Consider the following 26,613-nt stretch of genomic DNA (forward strand, 5'->3'; position numbering starts at 1 on the left):
CTTATATCCAGGTTCGACTGTATATGTTTAGTTGAATTAGTGTTCTTTGTCATCGTTTGTTATCTTTATTTTTAGTTTATATATCACACCGATATAACCCACTTTGCATAATGTTACCACATCATGATCGTATTAGATTGTCTCCAAGAACTAAATTATTTATCTTATTACAATTTGCCTATTTCCAATGTCACGGAGAGATATGGAGGAATCAAAGTACAACACTAAATGAAGTATTCATTACTTGTTATATATGGCTGCTTGTTAGTTGCTAGTTGACCCCGTACGGAGCTAAACATTGTACACGCAGCGACAGACAGGCGGTTCTCGTTACTTGGTCACTGACCCGAGTATTCGTCTTCTTAAATCGCTATTTTTCTTCACTTATTGAGGCACTTCGTGTCAAAACTGCGGGAGGCACCAGACTTGGGATGATGCGCAAGAACTAGCAACCGCCAGAGGACAGGAGGCTGTTTGTGAACACCGTATGCTCTACCTAGAGAGCGGACATTGGATAATAATAATGATGCCAATTAAATCCATTATGATTTACATCATTATACATAGATCCTAAAGTAAAAATGTTAGTTTATTTTTTTATCTTATTCTTTAATTTTCTTTAATTATTTTTTTAATTATCAATTCAAGTAATTACTAATTAATAAATACTTGATTATTATGACTATATAGTATCAACACATGTATTTTTGTTATTTTTATTTTTTTATATTTTTAATTTGAAACATCGAAATTCCTACCATTTCTCAATTTTTAAATTGCTTTTAGGATAAGGAGAAAATAGTGAGATAAGGAATGTGTAAGAACACAGGAATTGATCAGGTAAGGTCTCTTTTATCTTTACACTAACGTGTATCTCAAACATATAATAAATCTCTTACGCTGTCATGAAAGTTCTGAGATTATAAATATTGCCGTGAAAATCACACTGTAGATATTGCAACGGTTTGTTCGTGAAGGATCGATACATAAAAAATAAATGGAAATTCGAAAGAATTTACTCGAATTTGTCTTTCCAAACTCGCGATCCTCCATCTGCAAAAAGATCGCCACCGGATAGGGTACAACGCTCGAACATAACTATATCAATCGCAGAAATAAATTGTAAATAATACTTTAAAAAAGTCCTTACAGCATATTAATTGTATTTCATTGACATTACACATTTTTATTGAATTAAAATTTGCTACCTGATTCAAGAATATTTTTTAAAATACTACTTAAACTTTTTCTACATAATCTTGCATAAATAAAATAGGTACGCCTATAGCGCGGAGAGGTCGGGGAGGTTCGGGATTACATAGCATTATGTGGCAACGCTGGCAGTTTCTTGATTCTTGGTGTTCTTTTCCAAATTACACCAAATCAATTTGTGTTTTTTGTTTTATTTTGAATGATTAATTTACGGATTGATCATTTTAAACCCTGATCCATTAATATTGAATCGATCAAATGGCACCAGCCATGCTGATTTGAGACAAAATTGTCTTCAAATAAATAAATATATTTTTTACAAATGAAAATCGACACTCTTTAACCACTTTTCTTAATTATAATAACGTACTATGTGTTATACTTGTTTTACTGTTTATGTTTATACTATGATACATCGCCTCTGTTACTTCAATACTTTTTTATATTTAATTTATTTTCTGTTATTATTTATATTTAAAGCATGAACTTTGTGGTCAAACATTTTAATAAATGTTATTAAATATTTGTATATAACCACTTACCGACTTTTCTATGTCTACCGGTTTCGGTCTAATTTTATTTATTGTTAATTTGCTGAGTACCTATGCTATAATTTCTTGTTTAAATTTCCTTTGTTATTTCTTTATTTTTTGCTGATTTTATTTTATGTATTTATATTTTCTTCACTAGTTTACGGGTGTTTTGTATTTTGTTTCATTTAAATGGTTTTTTTTTATTATTTGTTACTTTGTTAAAGGCGTAAATATAATAATTAACAAAAGGGGACATCGGTTAGGCGTGAACGAAAATAATGAAAAATAACCCACGTTTCGCAGCTTCTTTCATTTCAGGTTCAGACTAACTAATTCAGATTCCCTCCATCATGACGCCCGTTGGCCCGGAATGAAACGCTTAGAAATTGGACGTTACTGGAAGTATCTTACGTCGCGCGTCGTAGAAAATGCTTTTAGAATAGTGGCGCATATGTTTACCAAAGTGGGCACTGTTCTGTCTACTAACGTCACTCGTTACAATATATTTCATCGGCAATAGGTACTTGTGAATTAAATGCTAGACCTCATGCACTGTGTTCGAAACTCGCTGAATTTGGTCTAAACATGCAGTATCCTATGTACCATTAGGTGCCGATGGGGGAATCATGACGAATGTAAAACGAAAATTTTGTTTTAAATCCATGTACGTACCTAATTACTAAACATATCATAATTAAGTTTTTTCCTAACCCTCGTGTGGCTATGATGCCACGCAAGTCCACATATGATGAATATAAGACTTGATATATCGCTCTTAGTTTTTTTATGAATGAAGTCGTATATTTGCTACGACAGGACTAAATTTTTTGGATTTCTCAGGATTTCTGGTATGGTAAACACGAAATATTTATTTTAAAAGGGTGTTTTTACAATATGATATTTCGTAGTCCCTTGACTGGAACCTGAAGCGTAATAATGATCATCATACTTTCATGTAACGTAAAATGATCGAGATAAGCTGCAATATGTGTATCAATACAGAGCCCTGTTCACTGTGGAAAGCAACACCAAAAGCCGTGTGCTTGGCAGAGCCGAACGTCGGGGACCCCGACGTGATCTATTTGTATAGATGGGTGCGCGTGAATTGATTTGAGGTTAAATGAGAAAGATGGATTACAATTATTGAAGCTATTTATTGAGTAAATACACACGAGTTGCATCCTTTTAATTTTTGTACCGAAGGAATTTACAATAGCGAACACTGGACGGAGAGCTGTGGTTAGCGGCACGAAATGTCAAGAGGAAATGTGAAATGTTCTTCCGACGCACGACATTTAATATCTTGTCCGAGCTGACGTTGCAGCGAATTACGCATTGTGGATCAAAGCGGGGTTCGGCTCTGCCAACCACACGGCTTTTGGTGTTGCTCTCCACGGTACCATTAAGTGCGTAAAGGAGAATGGTGGTGATACATAATATATGTTTTTTTCTTTAAATACCTGTATATGAACGGAACCTAGTAACTATAGACCTATGACAAATTTAACTGTATTTAATAAAATCTTCGAAAAATATATTCATAAACGATTAATGGGTCATACAAAAAATCTCAATATAATATGCTTAAACCAACATCGTTTTCAAGAAAAAAAAAAGAACCAGAACCGCCCTAGTAAATTTAATTAATTATATTCAAACAAACATGGGTGCTAAAATTCCAACCACAGGAGTAATATTAGATTTAAAAAAAGCTTTTAATATGGTACACATTGAGACCATGATAAAAAAATTAAATGATATAAGAGTAATATATCAAGAATGCAAATTATTAAAATCACACTTAACAAATCGGAAGCAGTATACCTTTGTAAATGAAAAAAAAAACAGTAAATTTTGGAGTCCCACAAGGATCTATTTTGGGTCCACTTTTATATATTTTATATATTTATGACTTATCACTGTATAATTTTAAAGGAAAAATTATTATGTATGCCAACGACATCATTGTACTTTTCTTTAAAAATCAAACAGACGTATTAACAAACAATGACATAAACGAAGACCTTACTATGTTGACTAAATGGACAAACACAAACTTACTTACACTCAATGAAAAAAATGCAATATTATCCATTTTGAATCAAGAAAAAAATGTCACAAAGTAGATGCTTACATAAATAATGAACGACTAACTGAAATTGAACATGTTAAATACTTAGGACTAACAATAGACAGACAGTTGACATGGATAATTCATATCAACAATTTAATTAGCAAAGTGGCGACTGTTCTGGACGCGCTGGAACGACGCAAGATACGGAATATTGTATTAATTGTTTATAACTTATATTTTATAGTTTAGGTCCTCGGTATATGTGAAAGTCAAGTGCTGAATCCATAATAAAGGCGATTTGATTCACGATCGGGTTCGGCTTTGGCTATACCGAGGAAAATGTAGAATAGGACTTTATTTGGATAATTTTATATTGAATTTATGTATTTTGTATGTGTCTATTTGTAAGTGTATTCATATTTGAATGTTGCTCGCCGCTCAGCGTACTGTCGACTAAACTCTCCCCGACGCGACGCGACGGTGGCTCGCGTACACAGCGGCGGCCGCGCGCTCGGGCGTCGGGCAGTGCGCCGCGAGGTCCTTATAATGTGTACACTCAAAAATAAACGTCAGTTCGCTCAAGATAGTACTACTGTGTTTTACTCTCCGCTCCTGCCCTCCGCTTCCCGCTGGACTTCGTTCTTCGCTGCTGCCTTCCGCCGTGACTGCGCTCGCCTCTTTGCATCAACAGGACGCGTTGGAAAGCCCTTTTCAGGGCTACTGAGGTTGACTTAGCGGTCAGTGCTTTCTCGGTGCGCCGGGCTCAGGCCCCCCATTTACGCCGGGTGGGCCGATTGAACGGAACCAAGGAGACGAAGCCGCCACCCCCCCTCTGTAACGGGTCGGTTACAGCGACTTTATCGAGTATTTTTTAAAAATCAAAAACATTGTTCCAATAAAGGAAAAAAAAAATGTACGAAGCCTATGTAAAAACTAAAATATGTTATATGCAACTACTATGGGGAACAGGAATCAAAATGACATAAACAGACTACAAAGACGGCAAAATAAAATATTAAAGTTAGTGTATAACCTAGCCTATCTAACAGCAACTAAATAACTTTTTAAACAAACTAAACAATTAAATGTAACTGAACTCTTTAAACTAGAACCCTTAATATATTAATAATTTAGCCACTGATATAATTGTAGACGAAGAATTAAAACTTGAAAAATACTGTAGTAAACATGAACACAATACGAGAATATCAGAAAAATATCATATACAACCTTTTAAAACCAGGAAAGGACAATCGAGACTAATAAACCATGGACTGAAATCATATAATAAACTACCAGACAAAACCAAACAAAAGACTCAGACAACCTTTACAAAAGATGTTAAAAATATTATTGTTAACATCAGAATGTGAATTTTAAATGTTTTTTTTTTGTTCAATGTATGTAACCCGTAAGAATTTATCAATGAAAAAAAAAAATGTAATTTAAATGTCTGAAACATGACTGTATATATGTATATCCTCTGCTCAGAATCCTGACCTCCCTTTATTTAATTGTTGTTTAAAATTTTTTTTATCCCTTTTCTTTCCTCGGTTTATATTTCTCTCTTCTTCCAAACTCATTATGTGATTCCATAGCCTTTAATATGTAAAGCAAGCTTTACTATTATTTAAGTTAATATGTGCAAGCTTTATCTCTCCATTAAAAAACACCTGTTATTTTTAATTAATTAGGTTTTTTTTCATATACCTATGTATCTTTTGATATATATTTTTGTTATTTGGTACAAATTATGACCATCTCTTCTTTTGACCAGTCGCAGTTTTTTTGTTGGCCTGAAGATTTTTTCTTAGCAATTAGTTTTCCAGACGGTTTCTTTGTACTTAAAGATTCAAATCAATAAATACGACGTTACAGCACCGTTTGCAAAGATATTTTTTTAGCAGTGTCTTTTAAGAGTTAAGTGTGATTCATAATTTATTGATTAATTTTTCCAGGAATTTTCTGTTACGATTTGCTCAGAGGATATTGTATAATGACTCTCCCATCAATAAAATGAATGTGTGTGTTAATTATTCGTTTTCAAATACCTGCAAACCTGTATACGAAAAAATCTCGTTTTCTGTTTGATGTAATACGACGTTACAGTACCGTTTGTTAAGGGATTTTTTAGCACCGTTGTTTAAGAGTTAACTGTTTGGAGTGTTGCTATTTTCCCAATGGGTTTTAATCCATTGAATATGAATTTTATGCAAATGTAAGTGTTATGACCTTCTGGAAAGGACACGAACGTGGAGATCGGTATGAGAAGTTGAACCGGTTCGACAAGTGTTACCGGCTGCTGCCTCATCATCTCGGTACTATATATTACATACCTACTACAATGTTTACTTTATGCATACATATTATAATATACTTACTTATAAGCATGAGACATGAGACGACTATAAAGTTTAAAAAAATACCAAATCGACCGATCTAAAAACCTACACGCAAATTTCTAAATGACATTCCTTATTTACAAAAATGGGAATATTCTATACACTTCCGAGATATATTCAGCTTCATTTGCTACTGTCCATCTCGTTTCCATAGGGCGTGAGGTGACGAGATGCTAGATTCGATTTTTCAATTATTTTTTCATGGCTTGGGTTAAATAAACGTAACGAGGAACTTCAGCCCTTCTGGAAATTGTATACAAAAATTAATTTCAATTTGTAGAATTAAATTACTGATTTATTTACATATTTCGATGGTAATACACATCGTATAGGTTCTACAGATTTCATATTTTTAAAACCTAAAAATATATCTTAATATCTGATAAATTATTTGAATGCAACATTTGAGTTGTTTCAGATATCATTTTTTCAACGCTTGTCGAAAATAAAGTGTAATAATTTGTTTAACTATCGATACTATAAACTTAGCACATACCTAACCTTCCACATAAATGTAAGTGTATTTCCTATTATTTATACATAATCGTGTTTGATATGAACATTGTACACTTTACATTAAGTTGTACGTGTATAGTGTACACGACGCAGATTTGTTAAGGTATGCGGTGGTCCCTTTTTTTTTTTTTTTTTTTTTTTAAGAAAAAGAAATATTTGCGTTCTTATGATTTACCCAAATATTTAATTTTGATGGCCATTTTCAACGAGTTGTAAATAACTCACTATTAGAAAATGGAATCGAGTTGGGGTAGAGTGGGATTCGAACCACGGACCTTCGGTCCGTGAGTCCGAGACACTAGCCACAGCACCACAACCCGAGGTGTAGGTAATACAAATACCAACCAAATCAATATTTCTAGTAAACTAAAGTTACCAAAATAATTTCAGAAACAAGAAAACGTTTTCAGAATGACAATATGAAAATAAGCAAAGCATGTCGATTGAAATAATTGTAGAGTAATACAATAAAACTGTTGGCGCTCTCTCCGTATCAAATTATAATGGGGTTTGAGTTCGATTCGCCTTGACTGGACTTGTAAAAATCACATAAATCAGTACATTACATTATGCAAGACCCGATACACTAGAAAACATAAACAGTAAACACCCGACCCGCCTTACAATGGGCGGAAATATAATCGTCACGGGTTGAGTACCGAACAGCGACATCATTAGGAATATAATAACATTTGCGTGATCCGTGACAAATACGAGTATGGTCTAACGTGCGGAATTGCGAAACCGACATCGACATCGACATCGACATCGGAAAACGAGGAGTCGTTAACTAAATATTTGGTAAATGTCGGTCGATGCACATTATTTTGTTTGGCAGCGTAACGTTGGCTAATGAAAAGTGCGAGTGATCTGGTTTTCGATTGCGCGACAAATATTCGTCAGCCATTTCACCCGTCAGGGTATTTTCAAAATAAAATGCAGCAACGGCGCGGCGCACGGTTGGACAAATTTATTAGTTGGATCCGATTCGTTCATATTCACAAGGAATAACGTATTATTAGGAATTAAATCAATTTGTTAATTTTATACAGTATTGGATAATTTCAATTATATTGTTTTTAAATTGATGGCCTTATTCCGTTCATTGATATGAATGATTTATTTATTTATTTCACAGTTTTAAAATAGACAGAGGATCATTGTTTCAGGTTCCGGCGGGCTAGGAAATGCATGTGTTTAGGCTGGACCTTATTGAAAAACATAACGGTAGTATTATTATTAATTTGAAAAAAGATACACAGAATTTCGTAAAAAATTATATCAAAGTCAACATGAACATGATCACAATACCAGAAAAATTAAAAAATCAAACTCCCATTTAGAAAAAAGGTAAAGTCATCTAATTCTATTTATATGCAAGAAAATATTATTAAGTGGGAAAAAACATTTAAAAAGAAAAAAAACAAAATTTAAACAGAAGGCTAAGAAATAGGTGTTAAGCAACTATATGTGCATTGTTATTATTAGAGAACTCGAAATAATATGTTTAGGTGTGCCCTATTTCAAATTTCAAAAAAAAAAAAAAAAATTAAACCGTAAATATAAATTTGAAAATATACCATTTATAATTCAAAAATGAAACAAAAATATAAATACTAATAATAATACAAAAATTATAACACATATAAATTACAAAAAACAAATAATAAAAATCATGTATAAACAAAAAGAATAAGGAGATATTTGACTTTTTATTTTTATTTTTAAAGGAATAACCCACTAAGCCTTTATTTTGAGGCTTGTCAGCAGGTGGGATAGAGGGGATATGGAAGGAGGTAATGAAAAATACACAACACCCAGACCAAATGAGAAGAAAATATTTCTTGGATTTTTCTCTTGCAACTGGCGGGAATCTAACCCGCGACGTCAGTTTCACAGTTAGCCGCTTAACCAACTGCGCCACTGCGCCTGTCAAATTAAAACCAACACAATATTTAGTCATAGAAATAATTTAGAGGATATAAAAAGGATTCAAGTCCAGTAAAGGGTCAAAGTTATCTTATTGTATTTTATAAAACAACTTTTTTCCCCATATTGGTCTCCTCGAGGTCCGACGGGTCTTCTCGAGGTACGTAATTAAATCACACCAAATCAAAGACAAAATATTTTATATTGTAATATTTTATTATTTATCATAAGCACATAGAATATTTGTTAATGGACACGAGGTATTTATTGATTTATTTCTTATGAAGTGTGCATCGTGCGGTTTTTTTTTAAGAGTCTGAGAGTTATTGTCTTCAGTTGAACACCTCCCGGCAGCGTCCGGCGGCCCAGCGGGACCCCGCGGGGCAAGGAGGGTCCGTCAGGGCCTGCGGGACGCGGATGAGCCTGTGCGCCCCCCACCAGCCGCCGAGCCCCCCGAGGGCAGCGTCCTGTCCGCGGTGGGCCCGGCCCTCGTCCTCGGCCCCCTCGGCCAACGCCAATCCCAACAGGGAGCAAAACAGCGCCAGCTTCAGCAGCATGACAATGACAATGGCGAATGAAGTTCTTTCTCTGGAGAACACGAGGCCTGCCTCTTGCGAGACGAGTGACGCTGCTCTACTGATGCTGGCCCACAGAGATCAGGTATAAATACACGCAGGTGTTCCGACACAACCATTTAAGGGGAGTTGTTGATTTCTCACCTTTGCTGTTATAAGGTACTCATGTTACGAACTTGCCAGATTAAATCTGATTCATCGCGGTCTCAAATATTCTAAGAAGTATTGTATTTTATATGTCTTTCGAGTTTATATGTTGTTTATTATACAATCGAAGCTACTGAACTTTTCAAAATAAAGGATACTGTGTAACATGCAGGCAACATAATAATATGAGGTATTATGCGTCAGAGTGCAGTGGTTGTATTGTACAAGTGTGTAAAAAATACAATTTTCACGACTTGATCAATTATTTATCATTTCAAATCCATAATAATTATGCATTTTAATGATTTTAAAACAATGTCGGCGTGCTTTTTTATTATAATTATAATCTAATTTAAAAACAAATGTTCATTTTAAATTTTTTATTTTATTTTAATAAATAATCAATCACTCAATGAGCCTTAAAGTAGTAATTAGAGAGGTTTACATAGTTTCGAGTAATGCCTAGTAGAAAACCCGTGCTAAGGCAGATTAACATATAACATGTTCATTTATAAATCTCCATATACATACACACACACGTGTACACCCTTATACGTATATACATACCGCATACATACATACACATACATATACACACATACATATACATATACCCACATACACATTGTTAAGTATCAATAATAAGTTGCATGAAATAAAAAGGTGGGATATAATATGGAGGGTAGTGGATGTTTATTCAACCACTATACTACCCTAAAAACTGCCGACATGATAACTCCTTTCATCAGGGGTGGGATCTTTCTTGAGATTTCGATCCAAAATTGTTTCACAAGTGCATACAAAGGGAAATGTAAATAAATATAACAAATAGTCATGATAATAAGAACAAAGAGATTTGGTAGTTACAATACAAAATGTTTAATTACGGAAGTACATTCTAGATAAACATTGCTGAAAGCTATTTTACTAGACGTGGCTTGAAACTAAACTGAAGAGATTACTTTAAGCTGGTCTTTAATCACTCAACAAATAAGGATAATCTGCGATACGTGGGACCTGTCCATTATTCCATTCTCACGGAACATCAGCAACGGGAAGAAAAGGAACGTCCTCAGACACGACGCACCGAAGGTGCAGGTGAAAACAACATCCAGGAGTTGAACTGCACGGGACTCGCAGACATCAATCGCAAAGCACGGTTTGCTGCAGTGGATTACCAGGGAACTCAGGAGAGTTCGTAGATTGGATTAACAACTGAGGTGTTGCGCATTTTGACTAAGCGTGAAACGGTTGCTACACTGTGAACAATGCGGGCGTATATACACAATATGCACTATGCACATCGTGGCCCTCGAGGAAATCTTTCATAAAACTTGGATATTCACGCGGTTTTACTCACGTGAACGGCCCCCGAGAAGTGTTTCGGCGCTGATTCCTAAAGGATGTTATAAAATCAGGCTATAAAAATGATTCGTTATTGTTGAAAAAGACAAATCCATTGTTTTTAGAAAGTTGAAGGGAGAGATATGAGAAAAATACGTTAGTCATTAAGCAAGGACAAGCAACTGGTGACCGTAATATAAGAGGTTTTATTGTTTAGACATTTGAATGTATAACGAAAAGTTATTGAAGAAATATTTTAACTATTTTCAATGGATTTTAGCCATTTTAGCGAAATTTATTTTGTCGTTTGAATTCGCCAGCACTTAAGGTGGAGTGAAATGTGGCTAAAAATGAATATTTTTAATATCATTGACCCTGTATATTACTAAACTTTGCTATAGATAAGTAGCTGTTGAAATATGTAAAAAGAATAATTTTTTTTAATTATCTTCAGGTGGCGCAGAAGACTTGAAATTTCGAAAAAAACAGAATTTTTCGAAGTTTTTCTATAAATTAAATTTTTATCCACTTTTATTTTATTATCTCAATTGAAATTACAAAGAATTACAATGTTATAACTCGTTTTTATTATTTCAACCTTCAGTCATATCACCTTCAAGCAGGGTAGCTCGTCGAACATCAGAGAAAAACTAAGATTTCGTCTCAAATGTTGCCATTTTTTTTCTCAATTTTATTCTTGCTCGGATTTATCCTCAATTGCTGCAGTTCCAAAAATAGCCAAACCTTCATCAGTGACCAGTTTTACGTCTCTCTTCACAGCTAATGTGTGACAAGAAAACATTTCAATACAGATATTTATATTTTTATTCATAATTTTGTCCCTTATTTCAGTCACAATATTTTGAAGTAAATCGCACCTTAAATATTTTTTCTGTTGTCCAATTCATCAAATCATAATAGTAGTTTGCTTTGAAGTTCCATTTAGGGGTCAAAAACTCTCTTTCTCTTTTTTCCTTTTGCAGTTTTTTGTGCTTTAAGTATTCGTCTAAGTGATAATTTTTGAATATGTTGCCTTTGGTCTTGCAGCATAGCTAATGAAATATCCTCGGAATGTGCAAAGAAAGAGTTTTGCTGTATTATATGAAACGCAATTATTTTCAAATTATTCTTTAGATAAGAGAATCTTTTGATCATGCTAAAGGTATGATCTGGACTTTATTTGCCAGAGCGTTTAGTGCTTATTTTGAACCTTATTGAACTGAACTGAAAACACTGCCTCAGTCTTCTCAAATTCTACGACAGGTAAGTCTTCACAGTGTTTTAACATCTTACCTAAGACTCCTGCGAACGTATGAGACCTGACGCACAGCCGTCCAAAGTGTTGAATTGAGACTGATCTGTCAGAGACACCAGTCCTATCACAAGCAGTAGCAAGATTTTTTAGTAGATGCCTCATCTGCTTTGGTTGTTTTTTTATATGAAGAGCGATGAGGCGTCCGATGTAAGCGTAGTATGAAAATCTGGATCTTTGTTACTGTCTAACACAATCATCCAAAGTTTTTGCAGTCAATGTAGTATCTGGCGAGGGGCTTAAAGTTTGGTGAACAGACTGTTTTTGGAGATTTTTTTTCCCTCCTCCAGTCTCAATTTTCTGCGCTATTAAATTTTAGTTATTCAAATATCTGTTGAGTTAATATACATTTTACGGCCTTTTCTTTGATCTTACAAAATTCCAGTTCATTTTTAGGTATTTTCGTTGAACATTTACAGAAATCATCAGAGGTACATTTGCAAAAAGCAATGTCAAAGAGATTTCTAGTTTTACCTTCATAAAACTCCGATTTATTTTTAGCGACTCGATAATTATTATTTTTTTTGTATTTGTGATGGTAATAGGTAAGTTTATTTATAATCTGCTGCCGAGATATGACAGAAATAATAGCTTTATTCCGAAGTTTAATCACACTAATTGGATTTATTACACATATGTCTTTTGCAGAAAAATTTTGTCCGTTAGATAGCCACAACAAATCATTTCTTACTCACAAATAAAACTTTATTATATCTTTACAAGTAGGTACTCGCAAAATATTGTCTTTTAAATTTTCTGGGCCACCAAACACGGGACACGATGAATCCTTTCTTGTTTTAGGCATTTCTCTAACAGATCCAAATTGAAGTTTGCGTGGTTATTTCATCGAACATGCGCTTCGCCCTAGAGACTGAATGTGACAAGTGGAGTGGAGTGAAAGCGCACGGTAAGACAGTCTGAGAGGGTGCGAAGGTAGAGGGGAGGAAAGTGTTGCCAGATGTCTTTTGCGACGTTAAACTGGACAACCAGAGGCACTTGCCAACATGCAATATTTGACAAAAAAATCTCTTTTTTCAAATCTTTGGTGTCAGTGCGCCACCTGAAGATAATTTTAGAATTTGATGATATTTGGTATTCTTTACTATTTACCGCCAAGGCATAGATTAATAATACAGGAAATCCTACATTCAAAAAAATATTTTTTCACTCTACCCTAATGAACGTGTATTCGTAAATATTCAAAGTGCCTAATCTCTCCGAAGCTTAGCATTCACACTTTTTGAATCGGCAATTTTCTCAGTACAGTATGGTCGACAGTTGACACCTATGAGAGATGTTGCATTTCTAAGGATCAATTTTTTACTGGTGTTTTTAATTTATTTTATTTATTTCGATTACAAACATATGTAGAGATTAAATGATTATAAATGGAAACTATAAAAAAATGTAAATACATATGTGTAAATTACTAGTGGACCTGACAGACGTTGTCCTGCCCGAACGTTGGCTTGCCTGCTATTCGCTTGGAAAAATACATTTCATTGATAAGTAGGTACCTAGGTACTTGTATATGATTGAATTCAAAAACTAAAAATTATACATATTTAATTTTAAAATTAAAACAGGTACTTAGGTACTTGTTTGTGGTTGAATTCTGGTCAAATTCCGGTCTTCTCACCAACAGAGGGGTTTACTTATGTAGGGATACGATTTTTAAAAATGTATTGAATTTAATATTATACTAGTATTACCGAAAATCCAGTTAAAAGAAATAAATGGGTAGAAATTATAAAAAAGTTAAGGAAAGAGTCTGATTGAGATCCACAAAAAACCGCTGTTTGTAAACATTCAAAAACAAACTTTTTATACACAAAAAAACAACATCTTGTAAATGCATTCTCCTCGAATGCAACCCCGGTAGATCGATAAATAAAACATTTCCTTAATTTTTTTGACATTTTCGATTAAAGTTTTTAATATCTACGAACACAAACAGCGCAAAGATCTATATTTCTCTGAAAACCGCACGTGAATCGGTTAAGCCGTTTAGGAGGAGTTCAGTGACATCACACGTACAGAGGAATTATAAATATATAAAGATAGGGCCTGCCATCCAATAATATATATTCGCTTAATTATACTTAAATAAAATGACGAAGGTTTAAACTAGTTGGAGCATATGGTGTCCATAAAGATCCTCTAAGCATCACTGTCAGCAGCCAGCTCCTATGCATCCTCCCAAGTCAGGTTCACGTCCCATAGTTTTGACACGAACTGCCGACTAACAGTCAGCAGTGGACGACCAGGACTTCGAGAACTTAAAATTAGGCAAGCGTGGTTAAAGCTCTCAAGAGGCATCCGGAGCACATGGCCAAACTAACTGTTTTGCCTCCGCTTGATGACAGCTGTCACCGGAGTTTGCTGCGTCCGTTTTCTTATTACTTCATTCCTCACAAAGACAAACCACCGCACATCCAAGATTCTTCTGAGACACCCATTCTCAAAACTTAGAATTTTGCTGCTTTGGGCCCTAGTAAGATATCTGTAGAGGAGAAAAAAGGTTTTATGCAGGTGATATATAAACGACATATGGTTTTTGCTGAGTAAATATCCAATTTTCAGACAGCATTCATACTATTGAATGTGGCATTTGCTATTCCTAGCTGCACTCCCAGTTTTTTTTTAAAGCTTCCATTTTCCGTAACATTTACTCCCAGGTATTTGAAACTCTCGACCCTTTCGATGACGGTTTGACAGAGTCAGAGGATTTTGGGCATCAAGGCATGAAGTGTTACAAAGTTCATGGGTTTTTGCAATATTGATTTTTAAACCCATGCATGTGCAGTACCTACTTAAGCTTTCTACAGTGGCCTGAAGACCCGTTACTGAATCGTCAATTAAAACCGCATCATCGGCATACTCTGGGTTGCAAATTTCAGGTTTCGGAAGGAAGAGATGGAAATTCTTCGATCTAGTGGAATTGAATTCCTTAAGATGAAGTCTATGAGGATTATTAAAAGGAACGGTGCAAGGACGCAACCTTGACGCATTCCAGTGGTGACCTCAAACCAATCTGTTACAACATCTTTGATTTTGATTCAGCATTCGATACTTGAGTGGAAGACTTTAATAAATTGAGACAGTGGGAAGAAAATAAATTAAATTGATGAGGAATGGTGAAAGATGAATAAAGGAAAGTAGGAGTAGAAAATTGCATTTAACTTAATGATAAGGAGCAAAAAAAGACATGAAACAAAAAAGTATTTGTAGTGATGTAGCATCAGCAAGGCGTGTGTTCTGGGTTGCGTATTACTAAATACTATACACCGTCACTGATGGAATACTATGAGGGGAATTCGTGAATTTCTCGCGACGCTTAACTTTAAACAACTTCAAATTGTTAACAAACTACAACAGGGATGGAGATACCTTAAATAAGGGAATATGGAAGTCAAGGCATTTACAGGGCTTATGACCTGTCATTGGCTGGTTTAAGTGGCCACTTTACACACTGTGTAACATTCACCATTTTGCCTATGTTTGAACATCCATATTTCTTCAATCCTTCCATTTGTTGATTTTAGTGAAGAGCTGAAACCTTTATTGTTGTGAAGAGATTCATCTGACTGAATTATTTCACATACTAGGCAACGCCTGAAAACAATTTTTCAATTTTTAAACTTCTTCTTGGACCAGTTGGTTTGTTAATCTTAATGACCCCCGAGGGGTTGAAATCCAGTCTTTTGTCTATTGACATTTGGACAAACTCAAATATTGTAACTTCAAATTGTAATTGTACGTTCACATATTTAAAAAATGTTAAATAATGTAATAAATAAAGCGATTAAATTGTATTGCGCGTAAAAATGAGTGCTTTTATAAACAAGATAATGAAATTCCGATTAAAACAAACGGATGCGGTTACACTGCGCACTGTTGTCACCGCTCAGAGATAGTAACTTAACACTCGATCCAAAATGGTGGTATCGAAATAAAATCTCATATTTGCTCTCGATGCGCGGTGTGCATATCGCTAAATACATCAGTCCAGTCGCAGTCGCATACGCTCGATGGTTCAATAACAGCGCGAGGCTGCGCCATGGTTTCCCGGTTTTCCGTGTCGGTGCTGTGCGCGATGGCGGTGACGGTGGCCGTCTCGCCTCGCGAGGGTCGGGCGGTGCAGGACGACTTCGTGCCCGTCATCGGCACGCGTCACTTCATCGACGTGCCCGTGTTCGCGAGCGCGGATCCGCCGTGCCCGGCGGGGCAGCGGCGCGCGGAGGGGCGCTGCGTGCTGGTGTTCTCCGAAGGGGTCGCGCCCCGCGCCACCCCGCGGGGCTCGAGGAGGCGATGCGCCCGGGGCCAGCGCCGGGACCGCAGGAGCGGCATGTGCCGGTCCGCCTGACGCCCTTCCGGTTCACTCTCGCCTCGGTGACCGGTCAAGAAGCAGCCTGTGATCCGGAGATATCGAATGTGCTCGCTAGCGGACAACTGGTATAACCCCTTCAGTGTCAGTGCCTTGCGATTTGTGGGCGTATTGAGTTCCGCTGAGAGAGTGAACTGTCTTGTTAGTGTCGTTTTTACGTTTAGGTTGCGTCCTGCCCCCGGCCGCCGGCCCCGGCGGGAAGTTACTCGCGCGACATGAATTTCTATATCATTTCATATTTCACTATGATGTATTATTTACTATCTACGTTTTGAGGAATTATAATTTTGCTTTATACCCGTACCTCTAGCTTAAATACCTTATTATGAAAAAATCATTCTGAAAAAAAAATTGATTGAAACTAAATTGTTTTTATTTGAATCCTTATATTTACTATCTGACTATTTTCATCATCCCTCTCGCCTATGCTCCTACGCTTTTGAAGCATTATGGACAAATAGCATTTATTGTTATGAATGTAATAATTTATTTAAAATTATTTCAACAGAGAGGGAAAACCTTTTTGAGAGGGGAATATGGAAGTCTGGGCATTTACATATTTTCAGGCGTTGCCTAGTAGGTGATTTGGTTCAGCCGGATGAATCTCACCCACGTGATAAAGGTTTCAGCTCTTTTACTTCACAAAAGTCAACAGATGGAAGAGTTGAGGAAATGTGGATGTTCAAACATGGGCAGAATGGTGAATGTTACACAGTGTGTAAAGTGGCCGCTTAAACCAGCCAATGACAGGTCATAAGCCCTGTAAATGCCTAGACTTCCATATTCCCTTCTCAAAAAGGTTTTTCCTCTCTGTTGAAATAAATTAAAAAATGAACAACTCCCTAGGGAGGAAATTCAGCCAGTCTGCAAGCATTTGGACATAATCAAACATTGTGTAATAATTTATATTTAACCCTTACCGCTCCAATGCCGAATTTCATTCGACATCGATTTTTTCCATAAATCATACCTTGGAAAATTATAGAAACAATTTTTTTTATGTAAAATAATAAAAACTACATTTGTAGTAAAAACGACAATTTATTTTAAAAATGTACATAGTAATGGCCTCATTATCTATATTTTATAATTTTCCAAAGTATGATATATGGAAAAATCGATGTCAAATGAGATTCGACATTGGACCGGTGAGGGTTTTAAATAAATTAAAAATTCTTGGTCCACTTTTTTATTTGACCAATTAGCGCTTTCACCCTCTAATGGCTCTAACTGGTCTAAAGATGCCCATTAGAGGGTGAAAGTGGTAATTGGTCAAATAAATAAGCAGAAGTGCACCAAGTATTTATAATTTTAGTTATTATATTATTGCAATGTAATTCCATCAATAACTGTAGATAAATAACTTTTAACGATTATAGTTACTTTTTATTATTATGATTATTAAAAGAAAACAACAGCCATTAGAACAAAAAAATACAATATTTACAAATAAACCTCAATTATAGGACAATTACAGTTTCATTTATTTATTCTTTATTTACATTGAGAACATTACAGAGTATCCAATTTATTTTCAATACAATACAAAAATGCCTACATATCAGATTTATTAAATGGGTTATGTAAAATGGACATACATATTCCAAATTGGAAATTGCCTTCCTAAGAGAAATCCCACTGTCATAATATATATCGATATCCGAGGCAATACGATTGAATAACACGATTGCAGGTTGGTTCTGCATCGTGGTAGGTAGAACAACCTGTGTTGCCTTTGTTGAAGATAAATATCAGGGACAAATAGACAGAATTCATTCAGAATATCGGAATTATGTATGCGACCACCAATAAGTAGGAAAAAATTAACACCCAAATTGTAACAGACGCGGCGGATCACTGCTTCGTCCGTAGCAATCGCGCCCGTCACAAGAACTGTATTTCTATGGGTGCTGGTGTCAAACGCAGAGTGGCCGGGCGTAGGCGGGCCTCGGCCGACGAACGATAGCTCCGGGGGAGGTATCGTCGCCTAGAGATCCCTTGCGGGGTCGCTAGCGAGTAGCGCTGGCGGCCGCAATCCTGAGTCAGGCAACCGGGTTGTAAGGCCGGTATCTCTCCGTTGGTGGGAACGGCGGGGTGTGTTCCGGGGAAGTATCCAAGGGTCCAAATTATCCGGGGTCCAAAATCCAATCCAAAGGGTATCCGAGTTCCAAGTCCAGGGGGGTAGCGGTGTTCGAATCCAGGTGGCGATGAGGTCCGGTTTGAAGCGAGGTAGGGAGGTGAAGTGGAGAGTAGAAAGCCTTAGTAGTGTGGTGAGATGACTGACTTTATTTTTCCCCGGCGGGGCTATATATACAACATTTTGCCGTGCGGCGGTGGGCTAGGCCAATAGCGGGCGGTGCTAGGTTGACCAATCACGCGGCGAGAGAGATAGCGAGCACATTTGCCGGCTCTATCGGTCTCTCTCGCGCCACGTATAAGGTCCCCACCCTCCCGCTACCGGCCGCAGTTCCCCGCCGACCGCGCGGCGATCAACACTTATACAGAACAACATAAAAACACATTATGGGCATACAAATATTTTCATGAATTCTAATCTATATGTGGGCTTCAGTATGGCGATCACCACCCCCGAAAGTGACAAATACTAGTCTTTATTGAGGAGGTGGTAGATCGCTTACACATACTGAAGCCTCCTATGCTACATTAAAGCCCCAGGAAGGGCCGCCAAGTTGGTGCATGTACTTTTACGTCGGCAACACTCCCCCCTGCCGAGGAGGCATCTCTGCGCCGACGTCGTCCTTGATTTGCAACACGGCGAGCTTGACGGCGGGTCGTGTGTAGGTTCCGGTGGCTGTCTGGACCCGGGCGCTCCTGACTTGTCCATCCTTCCCTGGTGTGACTGCTATGACGCGTCCCCGCGGCCATTCATTCCGCGGGAGGGCGGCGTCCGTTATTATGACCAGGTCATCGACCATGATCGGTGTGGCGGCCTGTTGCCACTTCCGTCGCTGTGCCAACGTCGGGAGATATTCCCTCATCCATCTTTTCCAAAATGCGTCGGCTAGTTTCTGCGCCACCCGCCATTGTTTTCTGAGGCACAGTTCGGGCGGCGCGTCTCTGTAATCGGCCAGATGCGGCTGGGCCCCGCTCGACCCGATGAGAAAGTGCATCGGAGTCAGCGGAGCGTCGTCTCGGCTATCAAGCGAGACGTGGGTTAGGGGCCGAGTGTTTACTGTGTACTCGGCCTCCGCTATCGCTGTCATTAGCGTTTCCTCTCGGGGGGCTTGTTCCTTTAGAATCACCATAAGCGCCCCCTTTATCGACCGGACGAGCCGTTCCCAGGCTCCCCCCATGTGTGGCGCCGATGGCGGGTTGAACACCCATTTGATCTCTCTCCTTGTCGCCTCGTTCTGTAGTTCGGGATCGTGAGCTAGTTCCTTCATGGCGGCCGCCATCTCTTTGTCTGCGCCTCTGAAGTTCGTCCCGTTGTCCGAGTAGAGCGTTGTCGGATGTCCTCTGCGGGCCGCCATCCTTCTGAGGGCCTGCACCGTCGAGTCAGTACTCAACGACGGTGTAATTTCAATATGCACGGCCCTCGTAACCATGCACGTAAACAGGGCCCCGTATCGTTTCTCCCGGCGTCTTCCGATAGTTACGTATACGGGCCCAAACATGTCCACCCCACAGTGGGTAAAAGGCCTTACGTGATGATCGAGTCGGCCGGCAGGCAGCTGTCCCATGAGCGGAGGCTGCGGGCGGGCCTTCTGTATTCGACAGTAGCGGCACTCGTATATAATTTTCCTTATATTTGTCCGTAATCGTGTTATAAAGAACTGTTGTCTGAGTTCGCTGAGTGTCCGCTCTGTACTTGCGTGTTGCCGCGACTCGTGATAATGCCTTATCAATAGACGCGTATAGGCGTGCGCTCCGTCCAGTATGACGGGCGCCTTTAGTTGCTCGCTCACCGCGGGGGCTTCCATAATTCGCGTCCCCATTCTGAGGACGCTATCTTTATCGAGGTAGGGAGTGAGACCCAGCAGGCGGCTGTTCCGCGGGAGGCACTCCCCCCGTCTAATTGCGGCTATCTCGGTGTGGTAACTGTCTGTCTGGCTTATAAGTATCCACGCCCTCTCTGATGCCTTGAGTTCCGGGGCGATGAGTGTCGCGCTTCCTGTATTCTTTTTCCTGCAGTGGTTTATGAAGCGCAACACCCACGCTGTAGTCCTGATCAGTCTCCGCCAGGAGGAAAATCTTCTTTCGTCCGGGAGGGCTGTCATCACGATGGCACTGTTCGCACACTTTATTTCACTGCTTGTATCCGGGGTCGCCGTTATTACCTTGAGCGGCGGCCATTCACTTTTATTTTTCTTTATGAAACTCGGCCCACTGAACCACATGCCGGCCGGGGAGATGTCTGGTATCTCGCCGTCCCGCGTCCCGAGATCAGCGGGGTTCTTCTTTCCTGGTACCCACCGCCATTCTTGAGCGTTCGTTAGCTCATCTATTTCCCCTAGGCGGTGGGCTACAAATGGCGTGAAGATACGCGAATCACTCTGGACCCAGCACAGCACCGTAGTAGAATCTGTCCAGTAGTAGGTATCGCGTATATTACTTCCGCATTCTTTCTTAATTGTGGCCGCCAGTCGCGCGGCCATGAGTGCGGCTTGTAATTCCAGGCGTGGAATTGATAGCGCTCGTAGCGGGCTAACTCGGCACTTGCTGGCCATGAACGTCGCATTCCTTCCGGCGGCGTTCTCCTACACGATGTAGGCTACGGCGCAGCTCGCTTGTTCCGAGGCATCGGAAAACACATGTAGCTCTACTGGCTGGCCCTTGGCGCTCGATACGCGCCGCGGTATAGCGCACTCGGTATTGCGTAATATGTCCACCCAAGTGCGCCATTTCTCTGCGTGTTCTTCATTCACTTGTTCGTCCCACTCTATGTGGGAGCGCCACACATCTTGTAGCAGTATTCGCGGGCGTATTGTCAAACACCCTACGAAACCGAGTGGATCGAAAATGCTCATAACTTCACTTAGCATCTGCCGTTTTGTAGGCCTCTCTGTTGGAACCTCCCGTGACACTTTAAATTTAAATTGAAACTCGTCTGTCACCGGGTCCCATTTGATGCCGAGGACCCTCTCTGTTACGGAGGTTCCGCTAATTATTTCGCGTGCGCTTTTCCCTCTCAGACTTGAAGGAATCGCTTCCATTACGGAGGGATCATTACTCGCCCAATTCGCGAGGATGAATCCGCCCCGCCGTAGTAGTTCGCTGACATCGTGGCGCAGTTGTATCGCCTCTGTTGCACTGTCTACGGCATCCATATAGTCGTCCATGTAGAATTTATTTCGCACAGCATCCCTGGCGGCGGCCATCTCTTGCCCGTGATCTTCTGCGACTTGATTTCTCACGTACTGTGCGCTGCTCGGTGAACACGCCGCGCCGAACGTCATCGACGTCATAATCATTTCCCGAATTTCTTCTTCGGGACTATCGCGCCAGAGGAACAGCTGCGCCCTCTGGTCTTCTTTTCTTATTTTAATTTGGAGAAACATCTCCCTTATATCTGCTGCCAGCGCGATCTTTCCCTCGCGAAATCGCATTATATTTCCCATAAGCGATGAGAGAAGGTCCGGGCCGTTGGCCAACATGTCGTTCAATGACTTCCCGTTGCAGCGGCTGGCGGCGTCAAATACTATCCGTATTTTATCTGGTTTATTTACGTTCGTTACTGCGAAATGCGGCAAAAACCAAAGCCCACTCGCAGTGTCTTGTCTTTCAGCCAGCGTCAGTTCCCGGGCATACCCCTTGTCTAGATATTCTTTAATCTTTAACTTGTAAGCCGCGGCGAATTCACTGTTTTTACTGAACTTTTTCTCTATGCTTAAAAATCGATTCAGCGCTGTACGGCGATTATCCGGTAAACATATTCGATTGTCTTTCCAAAGTAGCCCTGTCTCGTACCGTCCTTGCGGTAGGAAACGTGTCGTGGCTCTCATGGTTTCTGTGGCTCTCGCCTCCTGACGCGATATCTTGGCTGTCGAACTTATACCTAACGCGTCGACGGCGTAATTCTGTTTAACTAGATTTTCTAGTCTCTGTTCTGTACTAAGCGCCATTAGTATGCTGGCGTTAGTCTGGCGTGTCCGCCCACCGTGTATCACCTTTCCTAAGGCTGTCACTGAGGCGATGTATTCCCCGCATCTCCGTGCCTCTCTCGTCACTATGAGAGAGGCGTTATCTTGGCCGATGAGTAACTGCGGGCACACTTGTCGCATCCTGCCTTCCCCTTCAATCACGGGCTGTAGCGGCAGACTCAGCTTCTGTATTGTGTTTGCGCGGAGAGTGAATAAATCTTCCGTAACTCCGCGCACTTTAATTGTGACTTTTCTTGATGCACTATCTGTTACGCACATTCCGCCGGCACCGTGGATTTTTAATCCTCGAGTCTCTCCCGGCGCGCCGATGTCGTTTGCTATTTTTGCGTCAATCAATGTCACGGTTGATCCCTCATCTAGTAACGCGTACGCGTTCACTCGTCCTCGCGGACCACTTAACATGACGGGAATCACTTTTAGGAGGACCGGTTCCTCCCGAGCGTAGGTGCTCGTCACTATATTATTCGTCCGCGAACTGTGGCCGTAATCGTAGTTTCTTTCATTTGAACTCGCGGCGCGGGTTTCGTTCGCGGTCGGTCTGTTTCCCCCGGCGCCCGCCGCTGCAGGCGTGTCGCGGCGGGCACTATTATCTGGCGCTCGTATATCGGCGCTAGACCGAGCTTCACTGATATCGGCACTATTTCTGTCGTGTAATGTCTTGTGATGTGTTCGGCGACATCCATCGAGGCCGCACTTTTTTACATTTCTACACTTTATCGCCCGATGAGTGTTCGATAAACACGAAAAACACAAATTCTTTCGCTTCACTATGTCCCATCTTTCCGAAATACTACACTCTATGTATTCCTGGCACGTTTGTAGTAAATGTCCTCGTCCGCACAAAACACATGACGCTATACTTTTCCCGTTTCCCTCTGTTGAAATCACTGTATGCACTTGTTCTCGCTTCTGTGGCTTCTCGCGTTGTTTTCCGCTGTACACTTGCGGCTCTATTCCGCCGCCTATCATCGAGGATTCCGTTAAATCTTCCAAAAAGAGCGCGAAATCCTTCGCGGAGGGCCTCACCCGGTTTCCTCTTCTGCTGTACCACCAGAGAGACTTCATGCACAGCGGTAACTTGCTCACTAGTTCACTTAGTAGTTGTGGCGTAGACATGTAATCGCCACCGAAGCCTTCTAAGGTCGCTATCGCGTTCCGAACTGCGCTAGACAGATCTACTAATGCTTGCGTAGATCCGTCGTTCTGTATGCAGCGGAGCCTTCTCACCTTTTCCAACAAGGAAGACGCTACAATGTCCGGCTGGCCGTAGTGTAGCTCCAACGTCTTCATTATCACCCTCACTTGGCTTGGATCCACTAGTAATGACGACACAGATTCTCTTGCCCGTCCTTTCAACGCACGCTGTAGACGCAGGAGGTTTTCTGGATCCGAAAGGCAGCACATCTCCGTCGACTGAGTGTACTGCGATTTGAAAGTAGCCCATTCCTGCGGCTCTCCGGCGAAGGCGGGTAGGTCCTTGGCAGTAGATTGGCGCGCTATCATGGCGCCGACTCTGCTAACGTCCTCTGGGGCTGAAGTCGGGCTTCTTCCTTGCGAAGCCTCTAGTAGAATCGCCATTTTTGACAGCACCGTCATGATGCCGTCCATATCCGTAGCACGCGGCGCGGGCTCGGGATTCGTCTCCAAGGGCACGCGTCGGTCTTGATCGTGTAGTGAAGCACGGAGCGTTCGAACCTGCGTCCTCAGCCGCTGGACTGTATCTTCGGATGTGTCCGACTCGGCTGAGTCCTGATCTGTAGCAGGGTCTTCTCTTGGTTCCGTGCCTTCTCGACCCGAGCGGAGTGAAGGGGTTCTCGAAGTCATCTCTAGGCGCTCTGCGATGAATATCCGGTTCTTCTCGAAGGACCAACTTGTAACAGACGCGGCGGATCACTGCTTCGTCCGTAGCAATCGCGCCCGTCACAAGAACTGTATTTCTATGGGTGCTGGTGTCAAACGCAGAGTGGCCGGGCGTAGGCGGGCCTCGGCCGACGAACGATAAGCTCCGGGGGAGGTATCGTCGCCTAGAGATCCCTTGCGGGGTCGCTAGCGAGTAGCGCTGGCGGCCGCAATCCTGAGTCAGGCAACCGGGTTGTAAGGCCGGTATCTCTCCGTTGGTGGGAACGGCGGGGTGTGTTCCGGGGAAGTATCCAAGGGTCCAAATTATCCGGGGTCCAAAATCCAATCCAAAGGGTATCCGAGTTCCAAGTCCAGGGGGGTAGCGGTGTTCGAATCCAGGTGGCGATGAGGTCCGGTTTGAAGCGAGGTAGGGAGGTGAAGTGGAGAGTAGAAAGCCTTAGTAGTGTGGTGAGATGACTGACTTTATTTTTCCCCGGCGGGGCTATATATACAACATTTTGCCGTGCGGCGGTGGGCTAGGCCAATAGCGGGCGGTGCTAGGTTGACCAATCACGCGGCGAGAGAGATAGCGAGCACATTTGCCGGCTCTATCGGTCTCTCTCGCGCCACGTATAAGGTCCCCACCCTCCCGCTACCGGCCGCAGTTCCCCGCCGACCGCGCGGCGATCAACACTTATACAGAACAACATAAAAACACATTATGGGCATACAAATATTTTCATGAATTCTAATCTATATGTGGGCTTCAGTATGGCGATCACCACCCCCGAAAGTGACAAATACTAGTCTTTATTGAGGAGGTGGTAGATCGCTTACACATACTGAAGCCTCCTATGCTACATTAAAGCCCCAGGAAGGGCCGCCAAGTTGGTGCATGTACTTTTACGTCGGCAACACAAATGAATATCCCTTCTCCCAAACAATGATTGGTAGCCCAGCATTCCTAGTAAAAAGTCGATTCGGAAAATCCACGGGCAATATCCATACTCCCTGAGATACAGATAACCCCTCTCTATCATTGAGGAATATGTGGTTTCATTTAGCGATCAAATGGTGGGACTAAATTTCAAGCGACTTCTTACCAAGGAATTATACAATGTTTTCAGAACTTGTATATTTGAAAAAATCTTGGCATTTTTAAGAACAAAGTCAAGCATTTTAAAGAAGTTACTGCATAATGATATTTTTTTTTTTCAAAAATATTTACAAAATAGCCTTAAATTAAAGTCCTGCTGAGTTGCATACATACAACTCGTCATCAGGTTCTTCTAAATTGCTTCGATTATTCATACTTAACCTACATTAATAATACTTTTACTTGAAAAACATTACATACCCATTACATTATCAAAAATTAAAAACTATTACTAATACAATAAACTTTTTTCTATAAACCATAATGATTAAACGTCTCACCCCTGTATTTAACTCGGTATGTTTAATATTGTTTGGTAATATGTTAAATGTTTTAAGTATACTGTATTGTAGTGTCTTTTTTCCATATTTATTGCAATATCTAGGAACAGCTAGCCCTTCCATACTAGTAAACCTGGTTTTGTTATCATGTACCAACTTGTGTTTATACTCGGAGTGCGACGCATGCTGACAAATTAATTTGTACCAAAGTAGAGCCCTAACAGATAATTTATTTACAGATTTATACATCAATGACATTGAAATATTGTGTCTCTGGTGGTATACATTTTTATGTAGTTGCAATTTGATCATAGAATTTTGCAAAGTTTGAATACAATTAATATTAGTTTCACTTGATAACCTGGTTAACTTGATAAAGTGGTTATAGTGTATCGTTTAATTGATTCAGAGAGAGCTAAATAAATAATTCGTTAAGTATTAACAGGGAAATAATATTTTAATATATATATTCTATTACTTATTGCTCTTAATCGCTTACGCAATTTTTTAATATATACATCCCATTTGAAATTACAATCTTTAGTTAAACCTAAATAAACATACTGCTCAATATTTTCACACATGCACGCTTGCATAATATCACTATGGATACATGTGATAAAATTGACGGTGTTGTGTGAGTTTTATAGTTCGGTGATCTTATGTGCATAAGTTTGGTTTTCTTTAGTTAATTATTAAACCTGCGTCATGGGACCATATTTTCAGGTTTAAGAAGTCTTCTTCAAGCAATTTATCTGCAGTTTTGAGATCCTTGTGAGACACA

The 26,613-nt window shown here is 40.0% G+C and overlaps 1 protein-coding gene across 3 annotated transcripts; it reads left to right on the forward strand.

Annotated features, from left to right (window-relative positions):
• Nucleotides 1-286: 286 nt before the first annotated feature.
• LOC148279366 (uncharacterized) lies at nucleotides 287-26,613 on the forward strand. Of its 3 annotated transcripts, XM_088230085.1 has the most exons (3): nucleotides 287-583; nucleotides 9,003-9,326; nucleotides 10,357-11,010. In XM_088230085.1, the coding sequence occupies exons 2-3, from the start codon at nucleotides 9,084-9,086 to the stop codon at nucleotides 10,588-10,590; spliced, it is 477 nt and encodes a 158-aa protein (XP_088086211.1). In that variant the 5' UTR covers nucleotides 287-583; nucleotides 9,003-9,083; the 3' UTR covers nucleotides 10,591-11,010. The 3 variants fall into 3 exon arrangements, with proteins under 3 accessions (XP_088086211.1, XP_088086210.1, XP_088086212.1); XM_088230084.1 differs by lacking the exon at nucleotides 287-583 and having other exon boundaries at nucleotides 8,234-9,326; XM_088230086.1 differs by lacking the exons at nucleotides 287-583; nucleotides 10,357-11,010 and adding an exon at nucleotides 26,556-26,613 and having other exon boundaries at nucleotides 8,394-9,326.

Source organism: Micrasema longulum, unplaced genomic scaffold (genome assembly GCF_059751315.1).
Source record: "Micrasema longulum isolate JH-2025_06_02 unplaced genomic scaffold, ASM5975131v1 h1tg000729l, whole genome shotgun sequence".
NCBI classification, from domain to species: Eukaryota; Metazoa; Arthropoda; class Insecta; order Trichoptera; family Brachycentridae; genus Micrasema; species Micrasema longulum.